This window comes from Centruroides vittatus, unplaced genomic scaffold (genome assembly GCF_030686945.1).
Source record: "Centruroides vittatus isolate TY-2023 unplaced genomic scaffold, ASM3068694v2 contig_364, whole genome shotgun sequence".
NCBI classification, from domain to species: Eukaryota; Metazoa; Arthropoda; class Arachnida; order Scorpiones; family Buthidae; genus Centruroides; species Centruroides vittatus.
Window position 1 is genome coordinate 1084563 of NW_027122188.1, and position 13065 is coordinate 1097627.

A 13065-nucleotide genomic window follows, 5' to 3' on the forward strand; every position below is an offset into this window, starting at 1 on the left:
TTAACTTTTACAGATGAATAAAAATTTACTATGGTTCAATATCCATAGTAACAATATTAGGTATTGAAATATTTCTGAATATGAATTATTTTTGATTTAAATGTACAGTTTAACTCGATTATAATGTCATTCATGGGACCGGCAATTTTTTGATGTTATAACTGAGTGTCATTATCTGCAGGGTCATAATTTCAGTTCCATAAAAAGTACCAAGTGTGTTCAAGAATCTATTATAAAATCCATTCTAATTTAATATCGTATTTATTACTGTAAAATTATTTCTTAATGGTAATACAGTATCTATTATGATGATGATAATTTATTATCGTATGTATAAAAATGCAAACTACATGTTTAAATCAACTTTATTTATATTATTATGTCTAAGTTTACGTCGATGTAATTAAAAATTTCAAAAATTATCTTTTATAAGAAATTTCTATTTGTTCTAAGTTTCAATAATGGCGGAACTTCCAGTTTTGAGAATAATGTTGAATCAAAAGGCAACAAAAGGTTAAATTAATGTATGCCAATTAAAAATGGTTCAATTATTTCTTTATAAAGTATTTGATATAATATGGTATATTAAAAATAATAGAATATTTAACAATTTAGCATAAAGTAATTTAAAAATGAGTACGTAATACCATAATAACTGATTGTCACGTCATTTAAAAGTGTGGCAAATCTTACCCCACCGAAGTCAGGTGGTGAGAGTACCACCCACAGTCGTTTTAGGAAGTAGACTCTGACCCTATGACTGAACACACAGTATTTCGTTTGTTAAACAAAATTTACAATCTAATTTTGTAAATTTGGGAGTGCTTTAAATATGACATTAAAACAGTTTGTTGGATTTTTTTAACATTATCTAGTATAGTAAAATGTGGGGCTGACAAAAATTTTACGTTATATTAGGGTTGTTGTTACATCTGATGACGTTATAATCAGGTTAAACTGTATTTTAAAGTTTTTGACTCCATTAAAACGCTTTAATTTATTTTTCTATAGAGTCGAGTTTTAATTTTTATTTTATTTTATTACATAAAATAAATATATTTCTAATATATTACTGTAATTTTTAAAAATCTAACATACGATTAAATTATTAAATATCTGTACATTTTTTTTATTTTTCATAGTTTTTAGATATTAAATTAGAAATTATTTACTATTGATGATGTAATTATAATCCAAAAGAATATGGACTATATTTATATCTACTACTTTAATTAATTAAATAAAAAACTGTATATGAAATTATTTACTCAGAGAGAAAAAAAAAACAGAATTATTTTAAGAGAAAAGATATACAATAAATATTATCTTTTAGATCTGTTTTTATTTATTGTATTTTTATCTATTTTTTAGCTTGTTCACTTACATTTCCTGCCTGTATTGTAAATGGAGCTGCAGTGAGTAAAACTTTTCAAATACTTTATAAAAATGAAGAAATACAATTGGAAGACATCATAGCTTTTAAAGCTCATTTTTTAATTGATAGTCATCGGGTAAATATTAATTAAATTCATATTAGTTGCAATTAAATTATAAAATTTAACTAATAATTTTATAAAATAGGTTCGAGAAATTTTACATAAAGCTGATTTCCAGCTTATGGTTGAATTATGGTTTACTGATCAAAATTTTGGGTAAGTTTTTTTTTAATTATGAAATTATCATAAAAAATATATTTTAAATTCTCTTTACTTCAGCTTTTAACACACATATTATTATATACCATAACCCATTTTGTTTTTTATATATTTGTGGCATATACAGTGGATGATCAGTTAACAAACAGTTCAGACTGTGTACAAATCGGACAGTGAATACTTTCGTGAAAGAATTTTATGTTCGGATAATGAACACCTCACAGAACAAACACAAGAAGCGACACTGCATTTGAGATTTGTAAAACTATATTTTAATAGCATCTGTACATGGTTTATGTGATTTGATTTGTTTACTGCAGTGTGAGCTTATAAATTATTGCATCTGGGAAGTATTTGATGCCTAGCACAAGTTATTGGAAATAACTATTTGGAATGGAATAGTTTTCAATTTTTGTAATTGAATATACCATACATAGTTGGAATCGCTGAATTAAACCTAGTAATAAAACTTTATCATGTATGTTAAAGTGATTTTACTATAACAAATAAATATAACTGTGTGACATTTATCTGGTATACTTTAAAGTTAAAAAAAAAAAGAAAATACTTAAACCTATTCAAAACAGAAACCTGCCAAAACGGAAAAAGTAGTTCAGTACTGTGCAATTTCTGTTTGCACAGGTTTTACTGTATAAGAGAGTAAGGATAAGGAGTACTGCAAAGAATATATTAACTTTGATGATAAGTTGTATATATAGCCTGTGCGTATGTGTGTGTATTTTTTGTTTTTAGAAAATCAAAGAAATCAAATGTTTTATCAAGTAATGTAAAAATTAGTACAATTCAGTAGAAATTTTTATACCAAATAATGTTCATGATTATGCATTCAAAATTATTGAGCAAAATCTTTACATGCCATTGCAATATTACTGTATTATATTTCTTGAACTTAACATGATACAAAAGTGTTCATGTATGCCCATTTTCACATAAATTCAGATATTTAAAATTGTATTATGAATTCATTATTTAATTCAAGACATTGTATTTGTTCATTTTTCTGTTATTATTATTACTATTATTATTTATTTCATCAATATCTTCAGGAAGGGTTGAATTATGTTCTATGAATTTCTTTTTTCAAAAATTGGCACAAATTATAGAATAAGTCCTGTATGTATGAGCTATTTACTACTTTATCAAAGATGTTCTGGAATCATATTTGTAAAGTAAAGTAACATTTGGAGCAGTTTCATTTTATTACTTACTTGAATTCTGTTTAAGGAATGAAGTCATTTGTTAATTCTGCTTTTAGACTGAGTTGACAAAAGTTAGAGTTCTTATCTAGAGGTATTTTAAATTAATCTTTTCAGTTTTCCATTATTATTTATTTCATTTTATTATATTACCAAACTAATATCTGAGAAATGAAATATTTTTTCCTCTCAGAAAAACTGATCTGTTATTAATTGGTCAGAATACAAACAGGCCATTTCCCAGTCCAAAAGTGTGTTAGTATTATACTGTTGTTTGAAATCCCTAGAAGTTCTATTTCACTATATTAATGATTTATTATCAAGGAATAAAATTTTCTGAATTTTTAAGAAAACCATTTGTAGAAAGGTTAGGAAATTATTCAACCAATCTATTACTCTGGGCAGTGATGCCCAAGAGGGTTTTTGATTGGTGAGCAGAATTGTACTTAAGTAATAAGTAGGCAGGCCATAAATATTCTGTAATATCATATATACAAAAATTAGCTTATTTCTATCATTTATAAGTGATGTATCAGATGTGTTTATGGACCAGATTAATGTGTGCCCAAACCAAATTTGGACAACACTGGCTTAGCTAATTAATTAAATTGAACCACTAGGGATGCTATATTAATACTCTCAGTAGGATCCTGAAATACTTCTCAGAGTATTCTGGATCCCACTAAGAGTATTAATATCACATTTCTGGAAATGACTCCAATAAATATTGGAGTAAATTCCAAAGGTGTGGTATCCTGATACAAGAAATAGGAGATATATGTAAAAAAAAAAATTGTATCATTTTCTAGATCAGCAGTTTCCAACTTTTTTTTGACTTGCATACTCCTTGGTAGCTTGCTTTTCTAAATTGTACCCTTTACATTAGAAAAATGTTTGTACTTTATACAGTTGTATTGTAAACTTGTTGCAACTGTAAATAAATAACAGTGAAATGGCAAGGATGGTGCACAGGGCTACTGAATTGACAAAGATTTAAAAGGTTATCTGTATAGGTACAAATTTTTAGTGTTTGGTTTATCTACTTTTCTACTTACCATGCCTTTGCTCTTTGAAATTGGTTAATAAAAAAGAAACTAATAATAAATTGTATATATGTATTTAAAACTCAGAAGATCAATTTATTGAATTTAAGTTATGTGACATTGCCAAAGGCCTCAACACAAAATTCAAATATTCTTATAGTACATTTACCATTAATAAAAATATATCTCACTAACCTTGTATAGCTTTGCAGGTAATACTTAGAACGTATCACTAACATTTTCAATCCATTTCTAGGGTCTTCTTCATATGTTCTACAAATTTTTCTGGTTCAATTTTTAAATGTTCCAGTCTCCAATGCTTTTGTCTTCAAATTTATATTTCATAATTTAAAACTCTGGAAGATGTGTGCCTGTGTCAGCTGTTATAGCGTTGCATCATAGATAGCCTGCCATGCTCTCGATAGTTGTTTTTCTTTATTTCTTTTCTTTAAAATTGATTGACAGGCCTTTGCAGTCTGCTTTAAAAATTTTTAATGCCTCTAGATTTTGCAGTTTTAAAGTGGACTGCAAAGGCTGTCAATCAATTTTAAAGAAAAGAAATAAAGAAAAACAACTATTGAGATCATGGTGGGCTATCTATGATGCAACGCTATAACAGCTGGCGCAGGCGCACATTTTACGGACTTTTAAATTTTGAAATTTTGAAAAATAAATTTGAAGATAGAAGCAGTGAAGACTGGAATGTTTAAAAATTGGAATTAAACCAAAAAAATTTGTAGAACACCTGAAGAAGGCCCTAGAAATGGATCGAAAATGTTAGTGATACGTTTTAAGTGATACCTTCAAAGCTATACAAGGTTAGTGAGATGTATTTGTATTATTGCTTTGTTCATTGGATGGATTTGATCACCATTAATAATTTTTCTTCGTGTACTCCTAAATTACCAAGCACATACCCTCGATTGGAAATTACTGCTGTAGTTAGTGGATTAATTAAATAAAAAAGAAGTTTCTCTAAGGACTAATATGAAATGCTTTCAAGGGATTTCAGAACACTTTTTAGAGTATATAGGAAAATAATAATGACAATTTTAATTTGATCATTACTAGATTGATTGATTTTTTTAATTTTGTTTTTATTGGGTTAGGATATAATTACTTAACTTTGTTGGTGTTTATTTTTTATTTTACTTTTCTGTTTTTAAAGTTATAAAATACAAACAAAATCATTACACTGCTATATGCTTACAGTACATACAATCTTCTAAATAATTTCAAATTCAAAGTTATAGAATGCTGTTCTAATTTCATTCTGGTATCTTATAATAAATTTTATGTAATTACTGAACTATTATTATTTAAATTTTTACTAGATAATATAATGTACTTTTAATTTTGAATTATATTTTTTAAATTGACTTTAGTCCTGATCAGCATAACTCCATCCAGTGTGTCAGTACACGTATTTTGCATTTGCACTTTGATCCATCAAGAGGTCTTCATCATCATATACCTGTATTCTTTGATTATTTTCATCTCTGTGCTGTTACAATCACTATACACTCTACTGTTTTGGCTTTATGCCAGCCTTATCTCAGGTTAGTGAAAATTAAAAAATTTATAAATTATAAGAGGAAAGAATATATATACAGTATATATAAGTACTCTCTTATAGAAGTGTATAATAACAATAATAATGTACATTTTTAATAACCTTAAACAAATTTTTCTATTGTAAAGTAACTGATTTGTAGATTGATAATTTTATAAATATAGAAATATTTGATATACAATAGGTTCTGTTTATATGTTTTAATAACAATTATATTTTATTTATTTTACATATATAAGTAATGCCAAAAGGCAAGAGATGACTGTTCTCATATAATAAAATGCTTCACATTTCTGTAATTTTATTGAATTTAATAGTAATAAAAATAATAATAAATTAAAATGCAAATTACTAGTGATTTCTGCTATCACAATATTTATACATTGGAAGGAGGTCAAAGTCTAAAAAAATAGAATAAAGCAAAACAGAAATATTGCTTGTGTATACATTGTTATGATTCCAAAGATTAATTTGAAAAGGAGCTGGAAATTTAATTATGCCATTATCTTTCTAAAGCAATTATATTAGTCTTGTTTAAACAATACCTAATTTAAATGTTGTTTAATATCTCTATGAATCAAGTTTTGATTAAAATTTGATTTGATTAACTTATGAAAAAATTACATAGAAAAATAAGTATGATAATAAGTAGCATTTATTAAATTTTAAGCTAAAACTAAATGTAATAAAATTAGGCATTGTATTTAGCTTTATAAATAAGATTTGAGAACTGATATCAAGTATGTATATGTCGTATTATTTTGCAGTCGTAGTCGTGGGGTCGAGTGTAGGGTTAGCAAGACAAAAGAAAATTGGAGACCATAAAAACACGTCCGTTCACTTTCAGGTCCTCACTCGAACTCTCCTTTATTCTTTATTGGTGTTGTTAACCTCATTCCAAAAGGGGCGAGATTAACAAAGTAAATTACAGAAAAATATACAAAAATATATACAAAATTTAAAATATGTTAAATGCCCCCCTCCTGAAAAGGCGACATCATGGAGCCTCAGGGAGGTTGGGCTGGGTGTTATACAATTTATCGGCTTGAACTCTAAAGTTGGTTGGATTATAATACGGTATAATTTTATCTACATTTACAATATCAGTTAATTTATTTAATGATTGGACAGGTCTGTCTATTTCTACGTTACAAGGAGATACTATCTTTAATATGGTGAAAGGTCCATGATACTTTGGAGCAAGCTTTTCCTTGGTCGGGATGGAAAAAGGTTTGTAGTAGTATTTGGTCTCCTACTTTGAAGTTTGGAGTTTGGTGTTGACTATTATATTTATCTCTGTTTCTTTCATGAGCTATTTCGGTTCTTTCAGTGGCAATCTTACGTGCTTCACTGAGAGGGGGATAATTCAAGTTGTCAGGTGAATCGGGGATTTCTCCGTACATTAAAAACATTGGAGGGAATCCTGTTATAGTATGAGGCGTTTGATTGTATTCTTTCACAACGTCACGTAACATTTGAGTCCAGGATCGTTTTGGATTCTCTGAATATTTTATTCTTAGTCTAGAGACAAGTGTGGCGTTTAGTCTCTCAACTATCCCGTTGTGCTGAGGTCGCTGAGTACTTGTTAGATGTTGTTTGATTCCATTCTTTTCTAAATATCTTCTGAATCTAGAGGAGGTAAATGAAGGTGCTCTATCTGTTAGTAGACGTTTCGGGCTGCCTGTCTGTAATATTTTGCCTAGACAATCTATGTAGGCGTTTATAGAAGTAGATTTGGATGGAAAACACCAAGCAAACCTAGAAAAGTGATCGATGGCAACATGAAGGTAGCCTTTAGTAGATCCGTATCTTTGCATTCCAGAGACAGTGTCCATAGATAACATGTCAAATGGAGCTTTTGATGAAGGTAAATCACCTAACAAGCCAAACCTTTTATGGTTGTATGTCTTTGCTTTCTGACAAGCATCACAATGTTTAACAAACTCTACAACATCGTTGATGACATTCGGCCAATAGTAACGTGGACTAATTAGTTTCAGCATCTGTGTTATACCTGGGTGACCATAGTGTGCATGTGCCCTGGATAGCACCTTGTATTGAAGCGATGGAGGTATGACTTTCTTTGTAAATCCCTTCTTTCTGATACAGATTACATCTTCACGATCTCGGAAAAATTTGGGTGAGGTGAGTAATGAGGTATCCTGGTTGGAAAGGACTTCCTCAGTGGTAACAAAATGGCTCACGGGGGCTCTGGATAAATAATCAGCTTCTACATTCTGGCTTCCCTTCTGATGTTTAATATCATACTGATACATGCTTAGTTTCAAAGACCATCTAAATAACCTTCCAGATGGGTTTTTTATACCTTTCAGCCACTGTAAAGCCTGATGATCAGTGTGTATGGTGAAATAGATATCATGAAGATAAAAGTGAAACTTTTCAATAGATGCTACAATTGCAAGGCATTCTCTCTCACTAATGGTGTAGCTTTTTTCATATTCACGTAAGGACCTGGAGAAATAGGCAATAGGAAGTAATCCTTTAACAGGGTGTTCCTGTTTCAAGATACTCCCTATACCATCTCCGCTAGCATCTGTATAAAGATGTGTAGGAAGCAAAGGGTTATACATGTTTAAGATGGGTCTGGAGATAAGTGCTCTTTTTAATTTCTCAAAAGATTCTTGACATTTAGTCGTCCAAACCCAGTTTTGATTTTTCTTTAGGAGCTTATTTAGAGGAGCTCTTAAATTTGCATAATTTGGAATAAATCGATGGTAATGGTTTATGGACCCTAAAAAGCCCTGTAATTGTTTGATATTAGTTGGACATTTTAACTTTTGTATTGTTTCTATATTTGGTAATGAGGGGGAGTAACTTTCTGGTTTGATGTTGAACCCAAGATAATTAATTTCAGATCTAACAAACTGACATTTTTTAAGATTTAAGTAGAGACCCTCCCTTGAACATAATTCAAATACTTGTGTTAAATGTTTTAGGTGTTCGTCCACGTTCTGACTAAAAATTAACAAGTCATCAAAATAATTGATGAGAAAAGGAAATCTATATTTATTTAGGATATTTTTTAGAACTAGCTGAAAAATCTGGGGTGAAGTCTTTAGGCCAAATGGTAAACGATTCCACTGGAAATGACCAGAATTCGTTACAAAGGCAGTTAGTTCTTTGTCTTCAGAATGGAGAGGAACCTGCCAATAGGCTGACAGAATATCTACCGTAGAAAATATTTTCGCACCTATAAGTCTATCCAGTAGCTCATCTATTCTGGGAATAGGTTCATTGTTAACTTTAATCCTCTCGTTTAATTTCCTATAGTCCATACATAATCTAGTTTTTCCCTCATCTCTTTTCTTGGCTAATGTGACTGGGGCAGCGTAAGGGGACGACGATGGTTCAATCAATCCCGACTTTAGCAATAGTTCCACCTGTCTATCAATCTCTTCCCTATCACGGTAAGATGCTCTGTAAGGTTTTAAAGTTATGGGTCTTTCGTCTTTAAGTAATATTCTAGGGGAAGCTATTTTTAGGGCTGGCACTGAAAACTTCTCAGCAGAAAAAACTTCCTGAAATCCTAAAACAATGCTCTTTAGCTTCTGCTTCTGATCATCCTTCAGATTAGGGTTAACAACATCCCTAATGTTAAAAATATTTAACAGAGATTCCTTTAAGGAAGTAGAACTATTCCTACCCCTACAAGTTCCTGCTGCATTTTGAGCCAAAGGAGGTGGGAAGACAAGGTTAGGAGCCTGAGGGGTCTCCTTCTGATCTATCTTATATAAGCTATTACTATTTTTACTTATTCTATTACAAAAATGATTAATGTCTCTACTATAGTAACTATTTGTGGAACTAGAGTGATTTGAACGTACTTCAAAAGTATTAGGATCTAATGCTAGGATAGTCTGATTTTGGGAGATCTGATTAAGACTAGAATCTATGACAAGACTAAATTTTCTAATGTCTGGATAAGATAAAATTAAATAAGGGAAATACCTAGATACTACATGTAAAGTAATGTTTTTTGTCAGGTTTCCAATCTTAAGAGGGATTGATACATTAGCCATGCTTGTGGTAGATCCTGCAGCTGTAGTGATAATCTTCACATCCGATTGGTATTGAAAGTATTTGGATAAAGTATCTAATAGTTTTTGGGATATAAGGCTGATGGAACTTCCTGTATCGATGAGCGCAGGCATCGTCTTGTTCTCCATTGAAACAGTTAGTAGTAGTCAAGATGGTGAAGTTGGTTCTGCCTCATTTGCTTCAGATACCTTGTGGACGTCTCTGTGAATAGGAGCTGAATATCTTTGGGGACAGTCTCTTCTCCAGTGCTGTGCTGGTAATCCCTGCTGATAGCAAAAACGGCAAGGGGATGGCGGTCTGCTCATGTGATGTACCAAATTTCTGTACTGGGGTTGACCCCGTGGTGGAATCCAAGATGGCGTCGTTTTCTTTGTGTGCAGCCATGACAGTATCTGGTTTTTGGCAAAGTGTTGGGATCCTGTGTAATTTTCTCGATTCGGTTTAGTTGCCGGATGATTTTCTTTCTGGGTCTTCGGCGGATGATCTGCTTCTTCTTGAATTTTTATTAATTTAGTAGCCTTCTGAAGCCATTCGACAGCGGTGGCTGGCGGTGCGGCTATCATATATTTTCTAATTTCCTGCATTTATGCCGGCATTGAGGCCTGTAATGGTCTGTTGCATGTTTAACTTAGCTTTTTCCGCCAAGGAGGTTTTGTCCCTATAGTAAGTTAAGACGTCTTCATCTCGCTGGTGTTGTCGATTTACAAAATCGGTGAAGTAATCTTCTTCTTCCTGTGGAAAGTACTCGAGTAATTTTTGTTTAATTTTGTTCCAATCCGTTTCCTCCACTAAATTTTCACAAAAATAGTCGAAAGTTTCATGCTGTAAATACTCTGGTATGTAAAAGTGGAGCTCTTGTTCGTCAATCCTTTGTCTTGCCGCTTGCTTCTCAAACAGTCTCATCCACGAAGTTAGACTTAGCTTTCCGCGTGGGTTAAACGGAATAAGATTTAGTTTAGGAGGAGAGGTAGAACTACCTGTTTCTGGAATGGATTTGTCTCTAGATTTACTCATTGCTGGATAAGGTAATCCTGTCGACTCTTATAAATTGTCGTATTATTTTGCAGTCGTAGTCGTGGGGTCGAGTGTAGGGTTAGCAAGACAAAAGAAAATTGGAGACCATAAAAACACGTCCGTTCACTTTCAGGTCCTCACTCGAACTCTCCTTTATTCTTTATTGGTGTTGTTAACCTCATTCCAAAAGGGGCGAGATTAACAAAGTAAATTACAGAAAAATATACAAAAATATATACAAAATTTAAAATATGTTATATAAATTTTGGAAATGAATCACTAGAGGTAATTGGCTAAATTTGAAAACGATTTTATATGTAGCTTTAAGATATTGAGATTAAAATAGTATCATTCTTAAGATAGATGAAGTATATACATTATTGAAAAGTTTTGAGTATATATTTCATCATGTGCATTACTGTACAATTACTGTTTGTGCATCAGAACTTATCATCATAGATAATTCTAACTAATATTGCTTAAAATCTAAACATAAACCTTTTATTTTTTTAAACATTAGGGATTTTTGTATATTTACTATTTTATATTAATTAGAATGTGGTTCTAAGTAAAAACATTGTAATACAAAAATGTTCTTTTAGATTTTGTTATTGGTATAAAACATCATAGTTTTAAAACATAAATGCAAACACTATTATTATGTATTAATAAACTACTTACATCAACAAAATCAAGTAGCAGATATAATACATCAAAAGCTTGCATGTAAAGACAAACTTCTACATACCCAGGAACCATACTACAAATACACTCTTCATATGGTCATAGAAAACAAAATACACAATGACCATGCCATAATTACAGATAAAACAATTCATTACAGCAGACCAGACATTACATTCATTGACAAGCAAAATAAAATCATATATATCATAGACATAGCTAGACTAAACACTCAAACATAAAAATATATACCGAAAAAATTGGTAAATACTCTCCCATAAATGAAGTGTCTGTGGAGAATGGATGAGGTATGTATTGTGCCATAAGTCCTTTCTTGCAAAGATATCATACCACATACAATAAAGTTTTTGACAGCCAAATAGCCGAGTGGTGAATCTACTGCTCTGGAGGACCTGGGATTGAATCCAGATGGGTTAAAAAATCCCCAGGAATTTTTCAGGGGGTAGTTCAACCATACATGTCAGCTCCTGTCTTTCACCACTCAGTCGCCCCATTGTGGGCCTGACCAAACCTATAATGGACTTGCTAAAAGAGGCCCTCTTAGTGTCCACAGGGCAGAAAGTTAAAAGAAAAAACACAAAAGTCTTGAAACATTAGGGATTTACAACAGCATATACATCATACTACAGAAGACTGCTATAATACCATAATAAAAACATGTCACATAGAAAATTCATAAACACAGATACATACACGAATAATAACAATAGGCTCTCTATAGATTGTCTTACTTCTATAATAGCAATTACTGAAATAGTGTTAATATTATTTTTATCACAGTAATTCCTTTTTGTGAGAATCAAACAAGTAAAAGAAAAACAATTTAAGGGTGACATCATCAGAAGCTAGTATATATCAGCTTTCTGACTGAGAGAGTGTCAACTTACACTTTCTCAGAGTCAGTAGTAACACCTTTCCTGTGACTTTTAGTCACTTCTAAGGTATTTGATGCTTTAAATATGATGAAGAATGGCCGATTCAAATCAGTCATCGCTTGTTCTTTCAACTGTTCAGTTTAGTGTGTTTGTGTGCCTTTTTGGATTAGTGGTCTTCTGTGCCCTTAGATTCCTTGTCATCCCTCTACTTGCTACTTCTCTCTTGAACTGCTAAGTGAAGGATTACATTCTGAAGATCTTTAACATGGATTCTAGTTTTGGTTTGTGAAGTACCAAAAATTTGTAATCTCTTTCTTTCTGCAAAGCATGAATACGCTGTGTAACATGTTGTACCAACTTTCATGCCATCTAATAAATGTTAAAGTGTAGTAAATTGTGTTGAGTGAATCAATTCCAATTGAATTTTGTCCTTTCCTACTCTATCCTCTTACCCCTAGTCTCACATATGAGACCTCTACGATTTCTCAAACGGGATACTGAGAAACCTGGGATCCTGGCTGTTTTTTTAACCCAGGAAATTCTTCTCATCCAGGAAATCCCACAAATTTCTTAAAAATTCACTTTTTTCTTATTTTGTGTTGAGGAAATTTTTCAAATATAAAGCATAATTAACCCATAAACTGTCAGAATACATTTATATTTATTAATTTTAAGCCTGCTTATTAGTTTTTTAAATTTTTGCTCATTATGGCATGTCACAGATTATCAATAATCAATATGTAGTCTATTTGTGGCAGGACTCTGAAAATTCTTTACTTGTCGGAACCTGTAATATCTGGAATAATTGTGCTTATGCCGTCTTAAAATTTTTAACCATGCCCAGTAGCTTCAATAACTGCATTATGCCAGGTTGGGCAAATTGGACCAGGATACAAACAAGTGCAAAATATACAAGTACAAAGT

At 31.3% G+C, this 13065-nt stretch overlaps 1 protein-coding gene across 1 annotated transcript in view; it reads left to right on the plus strand.

Annotated features, from left to right (window-relative positions):
- LOC136975077 (protein FAM135A) overlaps window positions 1–13065 on the plus strand; it is a 113447-nt gene that overhangs the window by 29998 nt on the left and 70384 nt on the right. The window contains exons 5-7 of the mRNA XM_067270074.1: window positions 1372–1511; window positions 1582–1652; window positions 5301–5474. Coding sequence (XP_067126175.1) covers window positions 1372–1511; window positions 1582–1652; window positions 5301–5474 — 385 coding nt within the window. The remainder of the gene's footprint in view (window positions 1–1371; window positions 1512–1581; window positions 1653–5300; window positions 5475–13065) is intronic.